The sequence below is a fragment of the Theropithecus gelada genome, chromosome 1 (genome assembly GCF_003255815.1).
Source record: "Theropithecus gelada isolate Dixy chromosome 1, Tgel_1.0, whole genome shotgun sequence".
Classification (NCBI taxonomy): domain Eukaryota; kingdom Metazoa; phylum Chordata; class Mammalia; order Primates; family Cercopithecidae; genus Theropithecus; species Theropithecus gelada.
Window position 1 is genome coordinate 12,041,708 of NC_037668.1, and position 24,191 is coordinate 12,065,898.

At 46.0% G+C, this 24,191-nt stretch overlaps 1 protein-coding gene across 1 annotated transcript; it reads right to left on the reverse strand.

The window, feature by feature from the left end:
• Positions 1-440: 440 nt before the first annotated feature.
• Positions 441-23,473, reverse strand: NBPF7 (NBPF member 7). The gene is given in 9 exon segments (XM_025376113.1): positions 441-580; positions 15,050-15,261; positions 16,330-16,354; positions 16,357-16,404; positions 18,147-18,358; positions 19,228-19,300; positions 20,350-20,564; positions 21,397-21,499; positions 23,252-23,473. Coding segments are annotated over 9 exon segments (1,203 nt in total). The 5' UTR covers positions 23,427-23,473.
• Positions 23,474-24,191: the final 718 nt, after the last annotated feature.

The window sequence follows — 24,191 nt, forward strand, 5'->3', positions numbered from 1 at the left end:
AAATAACTAAAGAAGTGTAGCTACATTATCTTTCTACCCAAAATGTCTCTTCTCCTTTTTGTTGTGTGATTCGTGGTGATGTGGACTGTGTGAAGGAGACACGTCAGTTGTCCTGCTCAGTGTTCTATATTCTGCAGTTGTCTGATGATTACCTCCTATGAAACTCAGGCTAAGCGTTTTCAGCAAGAACATGGCATTGTTCATATTCTGCACCGGCAGAGTCTCGGGTGACATACTGTCTCCTGCCAGCAGCTCCTGACTCCTGTTCTCTACAGGATGGAATTGAGAGGAACAGGGCTAAGGCCTCTCAATGCTGTTTGTCCATCTGGGAATTGGTGTCCTTGGGTATTCATCACAAGTGGAAATGGGACGGATTGTGGTTTCTCAAATCAACGGATCCTAGTGGGTTGAAATCATTAAGAGCGTTCTGTGTCTAAAATTCAGTCCTCAGCAAAGGACCCCTGCAGTGTTGTATTTGAACTTCAACTTGCTTTGCTGTTTTAGTTTTTTCCATCAAGCGGAAAAGCTACTTTTTGTGACATCTTTTCATCTTTTTCATCCTTCCAGCAGGATTTGGTATCTGTAGGAGAGAGAAAAGTAAAAATGAAAAGAGCATCTATGTCAAGTCCTGCTGATGACTGAGTCTGGAGGGACTGTTAAGTTGTGATAGCCCAGGGGCAAACTGAGCTCCTGCTGGGAGGATGAGCTGAAGCCTCAGCCTCTGGCTAGCTGAAGGGGCAAGTGCCATCCACAAGTGAGAAGAAAACACCGCTGAACTTCCAGTCAGCCTGGAGTGCAGATATAAGGACCTGCCTATGCCCAACCAGCAGCCGATGACCCTTTCGTTCTGATCCTCTTTGTCCGGAGCAGTGATGGCTTTTCACACCTCCCAGAGAGGATGTGCTCAGCGTCAACCATGCACACTCAGAAGCAGAGGGCTGTAGAAGGAGAGGGCCCTTTGCAGAGAAACCCACCCCCTTACAACTCCATGTCCCAGTCTTCTGGGAAGGAGCGGGAGAGCAGACTATGGGAAGAACCTGGACGTGAGAAGCAGCAGGGGCCTCAGACAATACCCACAAATAGGGAAGAGAACAGCAGTGGGAGAATGAGCTGTCATCATAGACAGAGAGAAATAAGGAGTGAGTGCCGCTAAGAGCCATAGATGTGATTACTTTCCTACTCTAAGCTTGCAGGCCAGGGAATCTGCATGCCAGTCTCCACCTGCTGAACGGCAGTTTTCTTTTGATCATTTTCGGTTTTAGGACACTTGAGGCATGAATGTGGCCAATGACTTGATGCCCATGTGTGTTGTCGGTTGAGCCTTCAAGAGCATCACCTTCCAGCTGGGAAGGGTTCTTCATTCCAAGGCAAGGCTCCGAACCCAGCTCTGAAAATAAAACCACAGACAATGGGATCCACTGGCATCCATGTTCTCACTGTGACTTTCCTCCTACCCGAAGAACATCAAATAAGGAAAAGTGGCGTCCAAAGCCAATGGAGTCACTTTGATATTTTCTTTTTGTTGATCTTTCTTACGTTAGCCAGATTACAAGATTGCCAGGAAGCAAAGACACTCCCAATTCACAAAAATATTCAAACAACAGAGGATTGAGAAACACAAGTAGATTACAGGTAGATAAGGCAAGGAAATCACACTGTATCTAGATTGTGCTTTTGGGAAGGAAGAGATTATAAAACTCAAGCAAAATCAAAGTGAAATCAGAACTGAGCTCAAACAGGAGAAGGCGATGGCAGGGCCTGGCAGGGCGGCAGCCCATGGGGCACAGAGGTGAGATCAGACAGAGGTGACAGCAGCTGATGAGAGGAAAGAACCAGGAAGACTAAACATGGAGAAGTTACAAAACTTGCATCATTATATGATCTCCTGCATGTATGTATACCCTATATAACATACACACCAAATATGCTTAATATATATGACAAATGATACAAATGCATATATCTATATATACATATTAATCTAACAAAAATATTATACAGGGATATGGGAGCTATTGAATATAACAGTATAACCACTCTTCTCGTCCATAAAAATTGGAAAAAAATGGAAACATGAGAATATTGAGAAGAAAAAGTGTGGTGAGAAACAAATGACCAGTTGGAAAGCCAGGAGAAATCACCAGGTGAAGGAAAAGAAAACAAAAGGCATTCATTCTGTCCTCTTACCTGGAGCCTGGTTCATGCTCTAGACTCCAGGGAAAATGAGCAAGAGAGGGCGTGTCTGAGCCAGTGGGGTGAGTCTTGGCTGGGGGTGTGGGAATCCATGGAGAAACAAAAGAGATTCCAGTGGGAAGAAATATGTTTAAATATTCGAAGTTATCACGGCACATGTCAGGGACTACGCATTCGCTGACACTCACTGAGCGCCTTCCATGTGTCCTCTTCAGGGACCCAGATGGTGCTCGTTATATCACGTGACCCTCCCTCCTCCTGAGGACTTGGGTCTCCTTATTCTTCAGCTGAGGGCATCGCCTGACAGATGAGCACCAGGCAGCCCCAGGGGCTCCAGGAGGAGATGTTGAGTGGGACGGAGAGTAAGGATGAACACGACCCAGGGTTTTAAGGAAATCTGAGCAGAAGTGGATCCCTGGAAGAAGGAAACTGAGGACGTGGCTGTGGACGTAGTAGAGATGATGAACTAAATGGAGTTTCATAAAAGAGACTGATCTGTACACTTTCCATGAGAAGGTTGCCCTTTTATTTCAAAAAAGGCTGAAAAAGCAGAAGAAGCTGGATACGTCAGGAGACTGACTTGTGGGCCAGGATTTACACTTTTACTGAATGTGCCTAATAGGTTATTATTGAAAGTGTCTGGTAAAGGAAGATTGGCCTCATAAGGGATGGGTAATGAGAGGAAGAAAGCTGGCAAAGGAGACTTTGTAAGAAAGCAGTGGAAGAGGGGTCCCCAGAAAGCAGAGATCCTAACAATTGCTCTACCGCAGACGAAACACCGCATGTGTAGTCACTATCTAAGTGCGAATTTGCCAGAAAGAGAAAATGATTCAATATCATCTATTCATAGGTTTATTGAGCAATTGTTATTGAATCCGGCCCTCTGGAAATTATCATAATTAATACTCTCAATAATGATTACAGGTAGATATGATTTTTCAGGTATCTCACATGAGGGAACTGAGATACAAATAGCAAAAAGATAAAAATCTTGGCCAAAGCGAACAACCAGACAGTGGCAAAGCCAGGGCCTGAGAGCAAATTTGATCCTAAGCCCCAGGCTCTTGCTCACTTCACTGGGTTGGAGCATCGTGGATTTCAACTTGACTCTGAGGGAGCATGAAGAGGCTCCACTGTCTCCTCCACCCACAGCACCATGACCACCAACACCCGGATTACAGCTTCCTGGTCCCCTTTCCTTCCTACCTTGGAAGGGCCATTGCTGCCCAGGATCAGCGTTGGCTGTGAAGCTGCAGGTGGTGGAGGAAACGCCCCGCCTGGCTAAGCCATAGCCGCCGTCAAACCCTTGATCCAGCTGCGGTCGCAGACAATTGGGCACCAGGGTTCTCAGCTCCGGCTGTGCCTGTGAAGCCTCAACCTCTGACAGGTGGTGGCTCAAGTCTCCACTCCAAGGCCGGTGGGGACAAGCTGCCTGGGCGGGAGCTGAAAGAGAAGGGTCTTCAGTAGGAACAACCTCAGTTTTCCATTTGTTACGCATGCCCAGAACGCCTATCCTTGATGTCCCGGCCTCTCAGTAAAGCCACCCAGTGACCCAGGCCACGCAGACAGACATCATGTAAATGCAGGCATGGTCACCTTTCCTGTTTGTGCCTGGGGATGCTGAGATGGCAGGTGCCCAGGCTGGGCGTCCCTGAAGTGAAATACCCTTGTTTCAGCCCAGAGGGCTTTGGATTGGCTAACAAGGTCATGCTAACTATTCTGTCATTATTGATCTCTTTCCGGTGGCCTAGAGGGAAAGTTCTAGAGAGCCCTCAGAGCATAGGAGAGGAGAAGTTGTTTCCCTCCACACACACGGGTATAAGAACAGGGCAAGAGTTAGAGCCACCAGGCTTTGAGAAAGAACCATGGAAAAGGGGGCTGGGATCCTATAGACCAAATACTAAATGAGGAAAGCTTTTCAGGGTTCCAGGACATTTTGAATTTCCTATTGCCTATAATGGTTTTACCACCTGCCCACACATATACATCTTATTGCCATATGAACGGTCTCAGCAGCCATAAGCAAAGTATTAGAGGGACCAGTCCCTTCACGGACACTTAGGGGCCACAGGTATTACCGATCAGCGTGTGTGGTTCTGTAGGGAGATAACACTGAGCATAGTCCTCATCTTACCCGCTCCTCCAGTGGGGTCCGGGCAGCACCCCTCATAAAAATTATCGCTATTTCCACAGGAAGAGGAAATCACACTCTCAGAAAGTGGACTAAGGAAAGACTTCCGGTGGCCTCACGCCAGTCCAGATCTGCCTCAGAAGAAGGACGGGGCCTGCAGGGGCTGATCCACGTTGCTGCAGGGCTCCTCTCTCTCCTCCCCTCTGCACATCCTCATTCTCACCAAGATTTCTCTAAGTTTTCTTAAAAATGCCTTCTGTATATCTGTTCTCCTTCGTCTTCCTGAGAGCACAGACTCATCACTGATGCCTGGCTTCATACACCCCTGCAACTGCTTTCTCTGATTCTGCCATCTCCACACGAGCAATTATACCACAAGCAATTTATCACCCAAAAGCCCTGTTCTTTCCACGTTCCTACTCTGCTTCTGAAAACTCTCCACTGCCCACTGCACCGCTCTCCCTGATCACTCTGCCTGTGTGCTCCTACTATCTTCTGCCCCGTGATCCTATCCAGCATCACCTCCCACCACTCCCTCACACAGAGTCTCCCCTGGGGTCAGGCTGGCTGCTCCCTGGCCCAGCCCTGCACAGGGTGCCTTCCAGTTTCTGCGTCTTTGTCCAGGAGCACTTCTCTTGGCTTGGTGTGGCCTCCTTAGTTACTCAGGGCACAGTTTACTGATCGTTAACCATCAGTCAATCAGTCACTTAGGACACTCTAAGATTTTAAGATAGTTCACATTGGGCAAATGAGAACAACATGCTGAAACAACAAATCTCATTGGTGAAGACTGGGCAAACACAGGTCTCTCTTTCTGATCCTCTGCACTTGCTGTTTAGAATCAATGTCTAGGAATGTTTTTAATTATTACTACTTAATTTTGTCACGTCATTTTGTCCCTCTTTGCTAGACTACTGAGTCTTATTAAACTTATACTTTGAATATTCTTTGCATTTTCAGGAGAAAAGGGAAAATATTTTCTCAAACTTCTAAAATACGGTAGTATTGTGAGTTGGACAGGTGGGAAAAAGCGCTCAATTATAGATCAAGTGATCATTTAGGTTGTATTCTCCTTGGTTCTACCAAGCTTTCCGCTGTAAGGAGAGGATGGATGGAGCAGATCACCTGTGGAAACCGCTGCTGGGGTCAGGGCTGTGCACTGTGCACACTATTCACACACCATTGTCATGAACCCACACACAGGATGCATCCTTGTGTAATTTGACAGGTGCATTCATTCATCTCAACCCATCTGCATGGAGGATTGTGGCCTCCCCAGGCCCCTGTTTCATGATGCTCTGGCAGAGCCGGCCCATATCAGAGGCATGTCACTTCTGAGACATGTGTCTGAGCACTTCCCTTCCTCCTTGTAGAAGCCCTGTCCTGGTTGGGGTGCTCCTCAGACAGAGCCCTGCAGATTTACAGGGGCTCAAGGATGGCCAAGTTGAGAGTAGAAACCCTGGGGACAGGGGCTGGGGAGAGACTAAGACCTTTCATCCCCTGTGTGATTTTCCAAGGAGAGCCCCATGGAGCTGTAGGTCCCCCTGGAGGGGCTGGAGGAGCCACTAGCTCTGCTCACAGACAAAGCGCACAGAGGCATTCCTCCTTCGGGAATCTGCGCCAGGGGCTGCAGGAGTTCTTCGTACCAGGCTAGCAACTTTTCTGTTTCAACTTGAAATCATTCCAAATTAATTTCTACAAAAGAAAAACGGGTGAGCACCCATGTCGGCTCATCCCTGACACGTTCTGCCGCCAACACAGAAATAAATAACAGCGACTGTGCTCTGGAGTCAGGTAGATATGGGGCTTATGTTCCCACCGCAACTAGTCAAGACATCCTGGGCAGGTGAGTGGACCTTTCTGAGCCTCGGCGTCCTCAGCTCTAACATGGAGATGCCACCGCAAACTTGGGAGTGTCCCTGGAGCACTGAACGAGTTACAGCAAGGACAGAGCTTGCTTAGCAAGGGGCCTGGCATACAGCCGATGCAAAGTCAATGTGTATTTTATTTCTGTTTCATGAATTGCTGTGATCCTAAAAAAAGCCTTTGCTTCTTTGAAACTCATGGAGAAATGGAAAACAGGAAAGGGGATGGTCCCAACATCAAAGGCACTTACCAAAATAGCTAGAGGCCAACATTTTTGTTGCTAGTTTCTTTTCTTTCTTTCTTTCTTTCTTTCTTTCTTTCTTTCTTTCTTTCTTTCTTTCTTTCTTTCTTTCTTTCTCTCTTTCTTTCTTTCTTTCTTTCTTTTTCTTTTTTCTTTTTTTGAGACAAGGTCTCCTTGTTGCTCAGGCTGGAGTGTGGTCGTACAATCGCAGCTCTCTGAGGCCTCAACTTCCCAGGCTCAGATGATCCTTCCACCTCAGCCCCCCGCATAGTAACTGGGACTACAGGTGTGTGTCACCATGTCCTGCTAAGTTTTTGTAGAGACAGTGTTTTGCCACGTTGCCCACACTGGTCTCAATCTCCTGAGCACAAGCAAGCCCCCTCCCTCGACCTCTCAAAGCGATAGAATTACTGAAGTGAGTCACTGCACCTGGCATTGTTGCTAATTTCATTATAAAATATTCATATATTTTGGGGGACATCACAGAGTTCCTTGCTCTTACTAGAAGATGATTTGATGGGTAAAATCTCCAACAATCAGGCCAGGCATGGTGGCACATGCTTGTAATTCTAGCACTTTGGGAGGCCGAGTCAGGCAGGTCACCTGAGGCCAGGAGTTGGAGACCAGCCTCACCAACATAGTGAAGTCCCATTTCTACTAAAAAGGCAAAATTAGGCCAGTCTCGGTGGCTCATGCCTGTAATCCCAGCATTTTGTGAGGCCAAGGCCGGTGGATCACCTGAGGTAAGGAGTTCGAGACCAGCCTGGCCAACATGGTGAAACCCATCTCTACTAAAAATACAAATATCAGCCAGGCATGATTGTGGGCGCCTATAATCCCAGCTACTTGGGAGGTTCAGTAACAAGAATCACTTGAACCCAGGAGGTGGATGTTGCAGTGAGCCAAGATCGTGCCACTGCATTCCTGCCTGGGTAACAAGAGCAAGACTCCATCTCAAAAGGCAAAAATTAGCTGGGCGTGGTGGCAGGCACCTGTAATCCCAGCGACGCAGGAGGCTGAGGCACAAGAATTGCTTGAACCTAGGAGGTGGAGGTTGCAGTGAGCCGATACCATGCCATTGCACTCCAGTCTGGGTGACAGAGTGACTGCGTTTCAAAAAAAAAAAAATAGAATGAGCAAGAAGAAATGAACGTTGGATATTTTTCTCTACACATCCTGTGAAGCTGCTGTCTCAAGGGGAAGTTGCTAAGAGGAAGGGTTTTCTGGAGATCGTGGGGACGGGAACCACTCTGCTTTGTTCATCAGTTAGGCCAGCACCTCATCAGATATACGAGTTGTCAATGGCTTCTGTGAGAATATAGCACTGAGACCAACACGTGGTTGAAACTACAATCCCATCCATGTAAAATCTACTAGCGCTCTACAGAGGATGTAAGCTATGGCCTTGCATGGAGGAAAGGACACTAGACTGCTTCAGTGGAGGGAAGCTACCACAGAGGAAATACAATAGCAGTCACCAACCTTTTTGGCACCAGGGACCAGTTTTAAGGAAGACAATTTTCCATGGAGCAGGGTGGGGGGATGGTTTTGGGATGATTCAAGCACATTACATTTATTGTGCACTTTATTTCTATTATTATCACATTGTAATACATAATGAAACAATTATACAACTCACCATAATATAGAATTATTGGGATCCCTGAGCTTGTTTTCCTGCAATTAGTTGGTCCCATCTGAAGGTGATGGGAGACAGTGACAGATCATCAGGCATTAGATTCTCATATGGAGTGCACAACCTAGACTCCTCACATGCACAATTCACGATAGGGTTCAAGCTCTTATGAGAATCCAATGCTGCTGATGATCCAACAGGAGGCGGAGCTCAGGCGGTAATGCTCGCCCACTGCTCACCTCCTGTGTATCATGAACCAACGCAGGTCCATGGCCCCAGGGGTTGGGGACCCCTAAAGTAGAGAATCTAGCTTGGGACACAGAAATCATGAAACAGACCTCCAAAATAATTGAGCAAAACTGCAAGCACATGTGGGTGGCCAGAAAAGAGATAAGGGCACTGCTCAGGGCAGCAGTTAGCAACATAATTTCAGAAAAGAGAGATGCCCTATCTTAAAGAATGACACCATCTGATCTTCGACAAACCTCACCAAACAAACAATGGGGAAAGGATTCCCTATTTCATAAATGGTGCTGGGAAACCTGGTTGGCCATATCCAGAAAACTGAAACTGGTCCCCTTCCTTACACCTTCCTTACACCAGCTATAAAAAAGATTGAGATCATGTCCTTTGCAGAGTGAATGACATGGATGAAGCTAGAAACCATCATTCTGGGCAAACTAACAAAGGAATAGAAAACCAAACACCGCATGTTCTCACCCATAAGTGGGAGTTAAACAATGAGAACACATGGACACTGCGAGGGGAACAACACATGCCAGGGCCTGTTGGGGGTTGAGGGAAAAGGGGAGGGAGAGCATTAGGAGAAATACCTAATGTATGCGTGGCTTAAAACCTAGATGACGAGTTGATAGGCGCAGCAAATCACCATGGCATATGTATACCTATGTCACAAACATGCACATTCTACACATGTATCCCAGAACTTAAAGTAAAATAAAATGAAATAATAAAATAAAAAAAGAAAGTCTGTTATACAGATTTCTCCAGGTGAGCTACTGTTGTCAAGATTTTGCAACGATCCCTCACCATCCCCTTCTCTGGTCTGTTTGGATACGCACAGCCTGCTCTTGTGAGAAGATGCCAGGTGACAGATGAGCCAGTTGGGACAGAAGAGGAAGTTCCACCTAGTGGATGTCTGTGCTTAAAACTAGATCCAAGAGCCAGATTCAAAACAGGCTCAGTATACAGGGCCTGCCTACAGAGATGAACCGCCTCAGCTGTACAAGTTGCACAAAGCAAAACAGATAGGGGCTGCCTGGGAGAACAGTGGAGCTTTGTGACCTTCAGGCTGGAGTACTCACAGGCTATATCTAGAGCAGAGCAGGCGAGCTGATCCTCCAGTGAGTACAAGGTGCTGCTATAAGCCTGATGGCAGTCACACAGGTCATGGGGAACCGAAGGAGTCAAGTAAACTTCATCCAGGGAGTTCTCTGGGACCTCCTGCTCCTCCACCTCTAGCAGCTCCTGCCTCAGTCTGGTGGGTAAAGACGACATAAGGTAAACACCAGAGAGAACCAAAACCACTGCACTCAGCTGGGTCTATAGGGAGGCTCACAGGAGGGACCAGAGGAAGCAAAGGACAGTCCCCTCAGAGAGATACAAGGATGCTTCCCTGTCTCGAGCAGGAGACAGAGAGCAGCAGGTGCTCGGTGCACTGGACAGACAATGAGCTGGGGAGGAAAGAGATGGAACAATCCCTGTGTGAAATGGCCGTGACAGTGCATTCAGCACTTTTGCATACATTTGTTGAAATTAGCATCACTGGCCAAATGAATACAGGCTCGTAAGGCTTCACAGACAGAGTGAGTGCATCCTCAACATCCCTTGCTCTCAATATTGTAGCAGGACGTGAGTAATTTTCACTCACTTTCCTGCTATCAAATACTTGCAAACATGTTATTGTCAAAGTGGCAGACATCAGATGTGCACCTCTTCTTCACTTTAAGCAAAAAGGACAGAAAAGAGGACCGCAGAAAATGTCTGTGACTGATCAGTTCAGCAGAGTCAACTGAATGCTGACTAGTACAATTTACAGAGATTAATAAGGAGAAAAAACAAATACAGGTATACAATGAACAGAGTCAACATTATGAACATGGCTATTTCATGGTTGGCTGAACAGAGGAAACAGGTATATTCAGCACCCTCTCTGATTTTCCCTGCATGTGGAGTCTCCAGATATCAACACTGAATTGACTGTCCATGATTCCTCAGAGTTACCTGTGGCATGCTGGGTCTTGGTCTACTAGCTCCTCTTGATCCCTGTTAATTTCTGCAAATAAATTCAGACAGGGACAGACACATTAAGCAGGTTCCCCTACACACACAAACAATCCACTGTGCAATCCTAACATAGGAACATCGGTTTCCTCAGTGGGAGAACAGGACACTGTGAGAGAAATATTCCCGGAGGCCTGAGGTCCTGTCATGAGAGAGGTGCTCTGGGTTTCTTCCCTAAGCCTAGGGGTGAAATCTCCCTGTTGTGGTAGATCATCATCCCAATATCATCACTCCTGATTTTGTGCAAAGAGTTATGCAACATTTTTCACACCAATTTAAAGCAAATACCCCAACTGCTTTCTAGCGGAAATATCCAGCTTTCTATCATTAAATACCCACATTGTTCATGGTTGCGAGGATGTTAGACACTGAAATTAGCATGAAGGGGGGAATCAACAGACTCTTGAATCAAAATGAATCTTTGGTGCTATAAAGAAACATTGGCTATTCGTGGCATCTAGGAGTGACGAGGCCCAGTCTTGCTTCTGCAAACATAACAAAAGGTGATGGACTGCTCTGCTAAGACAGGCCAACATCGAAGACACAGAGAATGAGGCTTGGTTCATTGAAATCTGGGTAATATCTCTAACAGAAATGTAGTCAAAGATGCCACTGGCCTTGGGCAGGCATAGAACCTGAAGGAACATGGTTGGGGAAGGAAACTTGTAAGGAACACAATAGCTGGCAAGACAAAGTTTATTCAGATTAAGAGGCCTGACAGACACCTGTTGGGCATGTGTTACGTACACTGGTGTGAATTTTTCACACCTGCTTGGGGTCCAGTGTCCTAACAGTTGATCCAGGATGCCACAAGAATGGCCTGAGACTAGGAAGAGGCCAAAGTTCATGGACCCAATCTGACATCTTTGTTTCAGACTCGATTCCAGAGTGATACAAATCTACATGTATATCTAGGTCCAGTTCACAGTGTTGATAACTCTCAGTCCAGCCACGGGTGGGAGGCCCAAGGATTTTGGGGTCCACCTAGGACTTATATCACCTTCACAACGGAGTACTCACTGTCTACGTCAAGAGCCACGCAGGCTTGCTGTTCCTCTAATGAATGCATGGCACTCCTCATATCAGACTGGTAGGAGTCAGTCAGGTCAGGAGGGATCGGAAGAGTCGAGTCAGCTTCATGCCATGACTCCTGAGGGACTTCATGCTCCTCCACCTGTAGCAGTTGCCTATTGAGCCTGTTGGGGTAGGAAGGTCTAAAAATTAATCCATGGAAGATCAGGTGCCACAGAGGTCTATCTGAATTGGGTGGAAGGTTTGAGACAGTGGTTGCAGAAATCAGAGATGGGAATCTATTTAAAAGGAGGAAAAGTATCCTCTAATTTGTGGGATAAAGTGTGGCTTCCAAGGGAATGCGGTGTGGGGTTGTGTTCAGGGAACTGGCCAGATTATAAGGCGATGGGGAGGGAGAAAGGAAGCCCTCTATTATCACCCTCATGACACACAGTATGGAGAGACTACTAAAGCAGTGGCTTCAGTGGTTTTGCATAAAATGAGTTGAAGTTGATATGCAATAGGTACATGATTGCAGCATTAGAGGAAGTGTAGGCTTCAAAACCTTTCACTTTCAGGCAGGCCTCTTATTCTCAATATAGTGACAGGCTATGGTTTTTTTCTAGTTCCTTTTCCTATTACCAAAGTCCTAACACATGATGAAGAGAAACAAGCCAAAATCAAGTCTGCATCACACTGGTTGTGGCCCCGCACCCAAGAGAAAAGGGGCAATTGCAGGAATTCCCTAGTCAGGTGTGTTGACCTGAGTAACCAACTGCAGGTTACTAAATGTCAGAGGGAGGAAGTAATGGGATCCTATGCAGGTGCCACCATGAAAACAGACAATCTTATGACTAGGGATAATTTGTGACTTGCTGAAAGGATATAGATATATATAGATATATATAGCACTTTCTGTTTTACCTAGGTCTGGAGTCTCCAGCTGTCAACAGTGAATGAACAGTCTACAGTTCCTGAGACTTACCTGGGGCACAGTAGTTGTTGGTCTTCCATCTTCTTTCTGTTATTTAGATTTTCTACAAATAAATTCAGACAGGGCTGTCACATTAAGCTGATTCCCCTCCACACATGTCCAATTCACTGTCCAGTCCTAACACAGAGACATCTAACTTTCCAGTATGAGAACAGGATACTGCGAGAGACATATTTCAGGAGGCATAAGGTCGTGTCTTGAGAAAACTGGCTTATTGACTTTCCTGAGCCATGGGGCAAAATCTGCCTGTGCTAGTAGGCCATCATCCCAACATCCTCCATTCTGACTCTGGCCAAACAGTGAAGTAATCCTTTTCCCCACAGACTCTAGGCAAATAGCTAAATTGCATTGTGTGAGGGAGACTGTAATATTCAGCCTTCTTCACCAAATACTCAGGTTTTGATGATTTAGAACAGGGGCCCCCAATCCCCAGGCCACAGACCAGCACCGATACATGGCCTGTCAGGAACCAGGCCATAGAGAAGGAGGTGGGTAGCAGGAGAGCCAACATTACAGCCTAAGCTCCAGCAAATCAACCTGTGTCTACGAGTGATGCCCACACCAATGACACGTCTAAGTCCAGCCAGGAGTGCGAGGTGCAAGGATTACAAAGTCTGCCTGGGGCACCAATAAGAGATTTATCATGTTCACAATGGAGTACTCACTGTCTACAAGAGCCAAGCTGACTTGCTTTTCTTCAAAAGAATACAAAGTTCTCCTATAAGGCTGGCAGGAGTGAGTCAGGTCAGGAAGAACAGAAGCAATCAAATAACATCCATCCAGTAACTCCCGGGGGACTTCATGCTTGTCCACCCTCAGCGGTTCCCTGCTGAGCCTGCAGGGTAGGAAGGACTACAGATTAATCCAAAAAGTTTCAGAGCCCTAGCTGGATTTCATGTGAGGCATGAAGGAGCGATCACAGAAAGCAAATGGTCAACCCATTAAAGAGTTCAATATTCTCCTCTTCTTGGTGGGTTGCAGTGTGGTTGCCATGGGGTGGGTGAGCAATACAGACGGAAAGAGAGACAAGAGAGAGAGAAGCATCAGGTACTGGCCAGATGATGATTTTCTGAGGCAGGAGACTGAGTGTTTCTGTATGGTACAGTCATGACTTACTGATGATCATGTCCCAGAACAGTGGTTTCATCCTTTTTTCTTAAATTGTATTGAATTTTATATGTATTGGCCAAGTAAGCACAGATTTTGAGGCATTATAATATCCCCAAAATCTCATGTCATCAAGTCCCCTTTCTCTTAATCTCGTGGCATGGTATAATAATAATTTTTCTATCAAATTTTCTTGCCGTGGAACACTCACCACTGTGCTAATGCAAAACCAGCAGAAAGCAGATATGCATCTCAGGGTGGTTGAAACCATAAGAAGAACATATCTGCTTGCAGGAAATCTCTGTGACTGATTAGTTGTTCACAAGGTCAACTGGTTTTGTGTACGGAACTTGAGAAGTTAATAAGAAATGGCAAATAGTACAAGTATCACAATGAAAACAGAAAACATTGTCCAAAAGGATCATTTCTGGTTGGCTGAAGGGATGCATTAGGTATATTCAGGACTTTCTGGTTCTCTGTGGATATGAGTTGTACAGATATCACCCTGAATTGACAGTTCCTGATTTTTCTCAATTACCTGGGAGCAATTGTTTCTTGTCTTTTCACCTCTTCAAGACCAAGTTGCTTTTCTGCAAATACATTGAGAGAAAACCAGTCACATGAACTTGATCCCATTCATACATGCACACACTTGTGTCCAAACCTACACAGTGGCATAAATACACTCAGTGTCATAACAGCCTATTGTGAGAGGAACTTCCTAGGAGGCCTCAGCATGAGCCTTGTGAGAAGCCACTAGGTTTACTTTCCTGAGCCATGGAGCAAATCTCCTTAACATAACAGGTCATCATCACAGTCCCTTCTGTCCTGAGCCACAGCACAGTTAAACACATCCTTTTTTACTGAGAGATCCTGGGGATCCACTTCAATGCTTTCTAGGAGGGTTACTGCAGTATTCAGCATGCTTCCTTCTGATAAGTTACCGTTGGTGGTTTTGTAGAATTCACATTTAGATGGATAGATTGCATCAAAAGAATCTCTCATGCTCTGCAGAAACACTGGCCTTTCATCTTGTAGGGAGTTCCAGGGCCCAGCCTTCTTTCAGAGAAACATCAAAAGTCCAATAGTGGTGTTCATGTTCTGGTACTCAGAGATTTCTTAGCTAAGACAAGCCAACTAAAAAGAGACAGTGTCTAGCCTGACAGAAGGGAACAAGAGTAATGACAGTCCCAGGAATATAGAAATGGCTGCCAATGGCCTTGGACAGCATAAAAACTCAGGCTGTTTGGGTAGAAATCCCATGTGAGATGACAGATTCAATCTAAATTGGGAGGACTGATGGATAAATCCCGCATCCAGGCCGCAGGGGTGCATGTGAATTTGTCAGGTCAACCTTGGGTACAGTGATTTGCTAGTGGGGCAAAGATGAAAGATGACATGTGATTTGCAGCTAGGATGGAGCAAAACTCTCTGACTCATGGGATGCCTTCTTCAAACTCAATCCTAGAGCCTGGTTCTAACCAGTATATGAGTATAGGGTCCATCTGAAGGTATAGCATCTGTCATTCTAGACTGGTCGTGGGGTGCCAAGAATAGGGAGCCTACCTGGGAAGCCAAGTGGGGTTTCCTCCCCTTTGGAATTGGAGCGTTCGCTGGCTACGTCCTGAGCAGAGCAAACTTTCTGTTCGTCCAGTGCCAAGAAAGTGGCTTCGCAAGGCTGGTAAGATTGGGACATATCATGGTGACTACAGGAAGTCAGAACACTTTCCTCCGGGGAGTCCTGCAGCACTTCCTTCTCTTCAGACTCCTGCAGCTTCCTGATGTGCCAGACAGGAGAGGAGTGACAAGAGGGATTCAACACCACAGCATCTCAGGTGGTTTCATGGGACACATAAGGGAGTGGTCACAGAAACCAAAGGGGTAGTCTCCTCCAAGACAGAAAAATCTATCCTTCTAAATGTGGGGTGGATGTGACCGCCCTGGGGACAGAGCAAACGCAAGCAGCAGGTGCTCAGCGCGTTTGCCACAAACGAGCTGCTGCGGGAGGTCCCAGACTCTCCCCGTAAACCGCGATCACGACTTGCAGCGCAGAGAACTGACACAGGGCTTGGCTTCCTATGCTTAAATGTGTTGATGTTTACATGCAGCACCCAAGTAAACACAGCTCTTGAGGCATTCCAGATACACAGATCTTATCTTTTCAAAGCCCATTTTTAAAATATTTTGACATAAATTACCATTTCCCTGTTTTGTAATGAAATACTTGCCAACACGCTGACATCAAATATGTAGAAAGTATACATGCATCTCACTCTGGATCAACCACACGGGAGAGAACAGGTGACATCCCTGAGTTTGGTTAGTTCACCTGGCTCAACTGATTGCATATTCCTATGCAAGAGGGGATTAAGAAATTGAAACCTGGCCAGGCGCGGTGGCTCACACCTGTAAGTAATCCTAGCACTTTAGGAGGTAAAGGCAGGCGGATTACAAGGTCAGGAGATCAAGATCATCCTGGCTAACACGGTGAAATCCTATCTCTACTAAAAATACAAAAAAAAAAAAAAATAGCCCAGCATGGTGGCAGGTGCCTGTATTCCCAGCTACTTGGGAGGCTGAGGCAGGAGAATGGCGTGAACCCAGAAGGCAGAGCTGGCAGTGAGCCGAGATCATGCCACTGCACTCTGGCCTGGGAGACACAGCAAGACTCTGTCTCAAAAAAAAAAGAAAGAAAGAAATGTGTAACCTACTCAAGTACCACAATCAAAAAGACAGCATTGTTAAAACGTATAATTTGCAGCTGGATGAATGGATGAGGCAGTTCTGTTCGTCACTTTCTATTTTTCCCTGGATCTACAGTCTCCCGGTGTCACTATTGTACTAACATCCCACAAATCTACAGAGTTACCTGGGGGGCACTGGCGCTTTCCCTTCCTCTTCCTCATGATCATTTTGATTTTCTGTAAACAAATTCAGAAGAGCAGGTCACATTAAGCAAATCACGCTTCACACAAGACCAAATCAGTGTCCAGTCATAGCACAAGGACATAAATATTCTCAGTGTAAGAATGTGATATTCTGGCAGGAACGTTCTAATGTGCCCTAGATTAAGTCTTGACAGAAGTAGATGAGCCTGCTTTTCAGATCCGTGGGACAAAATCTCCCTCATCTGGTGGATCTTAATCTTATATCCTCTGACCTGAGTCAGCACAAACAATTAAATCATTTTCCCTAAGATTTTCAAAAATTGCCCTAACTGATTTCCAGAACTGCTGCTGCAATACTGATTTATCTCTTCATATATCATGGTCAATGAATGGTTAGAGAAATTTATATAGAAAACTGAACTGATAGATTAATTCTAACAACTTTTGCTTAAAAAAGAATCTGTGGGGCTGGCTGGTGGCTCATGCCTCTAGTCCCAGCACTTTGGGAGACCAAGGCAGGCAGATCACTTGATGTCAGGAGTTCAAGATCAGCCTGGCCAACATGGTGAAACCCCACCTCTACTAAAAATACAAAAATTAGCCAGGCGTGGTGACGCACACTGGAAGTACCAGCTACTCGGGAGGCTGAGGCAAGAGAATCACTTGAACCCTAGAGGCAAAAGTTGTAGTGAGCCAAGATCACGCCACTGTATTCCAGCCTGGGTGACAGAGTGAGGCTTCATCACAAGAAAAAAAAAAAAAAGGAAAAAAAGAAAAAGAAAGAAAGAGAAAAGAAAGAAAGAAAAGAAATCTGTGGTGCTACACAGAAACAGTGGCCACTCATGGGGTGAAGAACTCAGGACCCAGGCTTGCTTTATGGAAACTTATAAGCAAGATAAGGGTACAAGTGTTGATGTCCTGGTTTCAGTTGACTGAATAGCTGAGACAAGCTGGTTTAAAGGAGATCCAGACTGGAGATGAGGAGAGTGAAACCAGGGAAAGAACATCTTCAAATAAATGGACAAGGCTGTCAGTGGTCTCAGACAGGCAAAGAAACTCCACGGACATTGTTCAGAGACACAAATTACACCATTGCAGCTGACAAGAGACATAGGGACTGAGCTAAGAGGCCTGACAGATACCTCCTGTACTCCTCCTGTACATGGGTAGCTATGGCTTTGTCACACCTGCCTCTGTTCCAATAACCTGATACTGGGGCCAGGATGACAAAGGTATGACATAGGCCAAGGAGGACAGGAAAGCTCTCTGATCCACTGGTATCTGTGTTTAATATTCCATCCTAGTTTCTCATTCTCTCTCTCCTCTTTCACTTCTCTCTCTCTATCTCTCTTTCTCTCTCTCTCTCTCTCTCTCTTTTTCTTTTTGACACAGGTTCTTGCTCTGTCGCCTAAGTTGGAGTGTCGCAGTGCAATCACGGCTCACTGCAGCCTCTACCTCCCAGGCTCAGACAATTCTTCCACCTAAGCCTCTTGAGTAGTTGGGACTATAGGCATGCAGCAGCATGCCTGGCTAATTTTTTGTATTTATTGTAAAGATGGGATTCACCATATTGTCCAGGCTGGTCTTGAACTCCTGATCTCAAGTGATCCACCCACCTGGGCCTCCCAAAGTACTGTGATTATACGTGTGAGTCACCGTACCTAGCTCCATCCTAGTTTCTGACTCAAACCAATATGTGTGTATACAGCCCATCCTCAGAATTGATCTTCCATAGCCTAGACAGAGGTAGGAGACACAAGGAAAATAGAGGTTACCTGGGAGAATGTTTAGAGTATCCTGCCATTCATCTTGAGAGGATTCACCATCTACAATCAGAGTTGAGGTGGCTTTGTCTTCCTCAAATGTGATTTTTGTGTTCCTGTGTGGCGGGTTGGAGTTACAAGGGCCGTGGCTATTTGAACAACTGATGACACATTCCTCCAGTGAGTCTTCAGGGACTTCCTTTTCTTCAGCCTTCTGCGCCTCCCTGATGAGCCAGGTGGGATAGAGATGACAGAAGATTAGACCGAGAGGGATTGGACCCCAGGGAGTCCTAGCTGGTTTTGACAGGAGGCATAAAATAGTGGTTCCAGAAAGCAAACAAGAGGTTCCCATTAAGAGAGAACAGGCAATCCTCTTCTCTCTGCAATGGAGCATGGCTGCCATGGGAGCCAGAGAGGAAGAGAGCAACTGGTGTTCACTGCACTGGACAGATAGGAGCTGAGGAGGATGAAGACTCAGCTATCCCTGCACAGTACAGACATGACACTCGGCACACACAGAGAGACAACAGCTGCCACACCCTGTGTCTAAGCTGGGTTGAATTTCACATACTGTGGCCAAGGGAACGCAGGCTTTGGACCCATTATAGACTCCAGACATGGTGTGCCTTCTAGGCCTTTTTATTTTAACATTGTGAGATAAAATGTATTTTTTTTTTTTGTCTAGGTACTTTTCCTGGTGTTTAACTTTGCTAGGTACTTCCTAATTCCTCTGCTTGTTGCCTCTTTGCTATTTATCATTCATAACAAGTATCTAAAGACAACCATGGAGAAAGCAGCTTTGCACCTCCTCCTGGTTTTCACAACAGGGTAGAACAGGCCTTCTCTGTGTGTGCAGGAAGTCCCTGGGGCTAGTGAGTTTATTGAGGGTCTTCCTTAAGGTACCATGAAGACAATGGACAAACATGTTAACAGGCCTATTTCCTTGTTGGGTGAGTGCAAGAAATCAGTGTACTCTGCAGCTTTCTTTATCCTGCATCCGGAATCTGTGACTACCTTCACTCCCTTTGTGTTCTTGCTGAGACCTTTTCCATATGTTACCACCCATTACCTGCTCCTGATTATTCAGTCTTACCTGGGGGCAGGTGATTCCTGTACTTTATCGACCTCCTCAGCTTTATCATTTTCATCCTCATCTTCATCATCTTCTGTAAATACAGAAGTGTTCGTTCAGATATTTCCCACTTCACACTCTGCAAGCACAGTCAGCCCAATGTGCACAGAGACATGAACATCTATGATGGGTCAGCATTGAACTGAAAGCTCTCATGTTTTATCTTTAACAAAATGCCCTGGCGTTGTTTCCTGATCCATCAGGCAATGCATTTCTGATCTGGAGGGCCACCATCAAGATGTGGCCAAACACTGAAAAGACGTTTTGCTCCCCATATCACTGGAGGCTTGTGCAGCCTTTCTCTGGCCTTTGGCAGCTGTCTCCCCCATCCCGCCACAGATCTGATTCCCAGGCATGGGCTTGGTGTCCTGTCACAGTTCGCATTTAGAAACTAATTCTTTCTCTTAGGAGAGGACAAACTTGTCCCACAGTCCTCTATACATCAGAAGACTGCACAGGCCCTCCACGTGGCTTCTGCTGTGTTATTCAGGGACATTCTCTCCGTGGGGAGTGCTCCAGTCTAAAGCCCTTCCTACCACCAAATGCCCCCACATCAGGTGCCTTCTCCAACACCACATGGCGAGGGGCTTCATCTCATTCTGAAAAGCAGTCATAAGTGTTCCGGCATTTGAATGATAGAGACACTTGCAAGAGATAATGTGTCTGCCTTTGCAGAATGAGAGACAGTAACCCAGGAAAGATAAATAAATCACTCACCAACAGGTACTAAGAACATTGCTGAAGAGACAGCCTGGGAACTTTCATTCTTAGTCCAGAGCTCTTTTCACTCTAACAAGCGTCCTCCCGTCACAGCCTCCTTCCTGTCCTTTAAAACTAGACAGATACTGCCTCTTGCTCCAAAGACCACCTTCCATCAAGGAAGGAGGGACATTTGCAATACTGTGACCTCCAACCTCATGGGTTTCTCATCTCTGTTCTTACCCAGGAAGTCCTGGTCATGTCATGGCCACATATGTTTAGTGGAAAAACCCCACCGATACAACCGTCATTGTGAAAGTGTGGAGGTCTGGAGTCTCTCATAAGCCTGGGGTTTGGGGTCATCAGGGCCTGTGGCCACCTTACCTGAGCTGAGCTTGTGGACAAGGTGCCATGCCAGCCTACACCCCTCAGCCAGCTGTTCTTGGAGGTCCCGCCGCTGGGACTTGTCCGGCTCATCCGGAGTGAGGAGGGCCTGGAGATGCTGAGTCAATGAGCGGGAGGCATCTCTCCCTTCCCGTAACTTCTCCCTTAACTGGATCAGCTCTCGTGCCTGAGAGTGAACCAGAACTTTATATTGCCTAAGGTGAGAGGGTAGAGAACATTTAACAGTGGAAAGGGATGAGTGATCAGTTCTAATACTGCAACAGAGATTTCTGAGACAATGTCCTCAAGGAGACCTCCAAGCAGAAGGTCAGCACATGTTTAAAGGAATGTCTGTGGCCAAGAGAAAGAATAGAAAATGGTTTACAGGCTTCCTCTGTATCAGAGAGGACTCCTGTAAGATCCTTGATGATATTTCATTCATCTTTCTCTTCTGTAAACAAAAGTAGGTGTCTTCCTAATTCCATTTCAAAAAGACATCCTTTCAGTTCCTCACTCTGGCCACGGACATTTCCATGTGAAAATACGCATAGTGCACCTTGCGGCGATAGATACAAAGTCAGGGACAGAAATGAGGCTGGGTGCAGATGGGGTGAATTGAAAAGATGAAAGAAGAAAAGAATGACAGGGCCGAGAAGGCAACATTGATTGAGTGGAAGAATGAGACGCCGTAACCAGTCAGGAAGTGATTCTGACCAAGGGTAAGTGGGGTGGTGATGACACACCATTTTGAGTATACTGAATGCTGCTGGGTGGTTCCCACTTCTTTGGTTAATTTTGTGTTATGCAAATTTCACCTCAACAATTACTTGTTTGAAAAAGAGAAAACAAGGCTCTGAGAAACAACTGCAACCCATAACTTATTATTATCCTTGTTCTCTGTTTGATAAATATTTGTGTGTCGTGAGCCTGCCATGGCAATTCCTGCCCTTCCCTGACCCAGCTTAGCTCTTACTTCTCCCGCCGAGCTGCTGTACGTCAGAGATTTACACACCTGCCCACCTGCCTGCCCCCACGGGGCCCCCTCACCTGAGCTCCTCAGCTTGCTTGAGCTGCTCTGCGAGCTTCTCCCCCTTGAACTGCAGCTCATCCCTCAGCATAGATTTTATGAGGTCTTTGCACTCTTCATACTCTGAGAAAAGACAGACACGCCTGCCTCAGTGGAAGGCTGGACATGCTGCTGTGGTCACTGCCTACAGGGCAGGAGGCAGGTCCATCCCAAGGACAAAACTGTCCCCACTACCAGGCTCTAGGCAGGGATTTCCACATCTTTACTCTTCAGTCTCCCGAATTTCTGGCATCTGATCCTCCAAAATTTAGAGACGAAGAAAGAGAAACTCAAGGGCACATCAAGGAAATTGACAAGATGATTCAACCACAAGGAAGTGGAGTCAGAATTCACAGCCCCTGAGGTCTGAGTCTGAATGCGGGGCTGCTTTCCCAAGCCTTCAGCCTCTCCTCTAAAACACTGCACTGGGCCATGAAGCAGTGATTTCTTGTAAGTCGGGAAGGCCCCTAGGACTATGGGACTGATGGTTTCCCTTTTACTGGGAATTTCAAGGACAAGTATGACAAAGATTTTTTAAATCTTTGATTTCTAAATCATATCTTCAGATAAGATTTTAAGAATCATATCTGAAACATAAAGTATGAGACATAAGACCATAAGGCCATGAAGGAAATATGCCCAAATACTAATAAAGTTTGTGTTAATTTAGAAACAGTAGAATGAAGAACTAATAGATAGTGTTTACTCTGTGCCAGTAACTGTTCCAGGAGATTGGCAAGAAATAGCTCATGTAATTCACTGCAGCAATTTACAGAGGTAGGTATTATTGTAGTATTCTATGATCAAATGATAAAACTGAGGATTAGAAAAGACAAGCAACTTGGAAGGAGCACAGGACACAGGCCCAGGGTCCCTGCTATGCACACTGCACTGCTACTTCCACACATTCTCGGGTGTGATCTTTCTTCCTCTTTAGGAACAAGAGCCTGTGCCCCAGGAAGCAGGACTTCCTCTCACCAGGGTACTCTCTGCTTTTTTTTTTTTTTTTTTCTTCGAGTCTTGCCCTGTCCCAAGGCTGGAGTGCAAAGGCGTGATCTTGACTCACTGCAACCTCTGCCTCCTGGGTTCAAAGGATCCTCCTGCCTCAGCCTCCCAAGTAGCTGGGGTTACAGGCACCTGCCACCATGCCCAGCTAATTCTTGTATTTTTAGTGGAGACGTGGTTTCACCATGTTGGCCAGGCTGGTCTTAAACTCCTGACCTTGTGATCTGGCTGCCTCAGCCTCCCAAAGTGCTGGGATTACAGGAGTGAACCACCACACCCGGCTCCTACTCCCTGCTCTTGATGCTGTCACTTATAGCTACCACAGGTTCTATTGGGAGCAGACTCCTCTTGAAGCTCCTCAGAGCAGGTACTGGGTACTATCACCAACTTTCCCTCAGGGTCACTAGAACAGAGCTTTACCTTTTGGGCCTCAACAGAAGCTTGAACTGAATAAAAGTTCACTAGTCCCAGACATTTAGAACAACAGACTAGATGTTATTTGTCTGCAGGATCTTATATGGTACAGAGAGGATTCTTGAAAACATGATTGAGCCTCTTGGAGAAAACAGGTCGTTCTCTGCCTGTGTCAGAAAATCAGCAACTGGGATTTGAACTCTAGTCCCACCCCCACCTGACTGCAAACATGGAAAGTTGCCAAATACTTTGGTACCTCTGTCTTCCAACTTTAACAAAATGTTAAAATACCCATTTCTATTTTCCTAGAAGTACGGGGAGGATGAAATTATTTTTGATGGAGAGAGCATTTAGTTTCTCAGAGAGAAGACAGGATGTCATTCATCACTTTCATGATGGTGAGCCTAGAGATCTTACTGTATTTATTCTGCTGGTTGGCCAGGAAGTAGGCCACTTGAGTTACAAGAAATTTCTCTTTTATGTTTCTGAACTGTTGTTTCTTCTCTGCCAGCTGGGGGCGCAATTTCTCATTGATTTCTAGAATGTTCATCTCTGCCTTCTCACTGGACCAAGGGCCGGCAGATACCACCATGCTGACGTTTGTGGCAGAAGAGGTGGAGTCAGGGACTGGGGAGAAGAAACACAAATATATGGTGGGTTAAAAATTGGTGGAATCATATAGGTTTAATCAGGACTGAGGGATGTCAGTAACTGAAATTCTTAACTTACTGTTGAGAAAAACGTGATCACTCCGCACAGCACTTTAGGATCCTTAACCACAAAAACAAGGTTCGAGGTACCTTAGCTCAGAGCTGAAGGCACTGCCCGTAGCTCAGACTCTAACAAGAGTGAGGGAGATTGTGGCCAGCGTGCCAGGTAACGGTCTCCAGTTGCAATAACAGAATTAGAAGGTGGGGGTGTCATGGAATCTTAGGAGCCCTGCATTCCAATTGCCCAGGCTTTGCTGAAACACAGGCACCCTGGTCTCACCTGAGGGTCACCACCAATGGGGATCATTCCTTCAGCATTCACTCTCAGTATTTGTGTACCATTGTGACAATGGCACAGACCCATCTCTTTCCCAATACATCTAAGCATATTCCTCACTGTTTAGCTCTTGTCTGTACAAAATCATCAAGGCAGAAACAGTTTCCCAACAGGTTATATTTTCTTAATGGTAGTCATGAAGTCACCCCACCTGCTCTAAGTTAAAACACATCTTAAGGCTTCTCCACAAGTGTAAGATACCAAACTTTTAACCTGCCCTGATATCCTCTGGGTCTTCTGCAGTTTTTTCTGTATCTACTAGAAAGTGAATGAATAATTCATTTTTTAAAAATGTTTTCTTTTCTTTCTC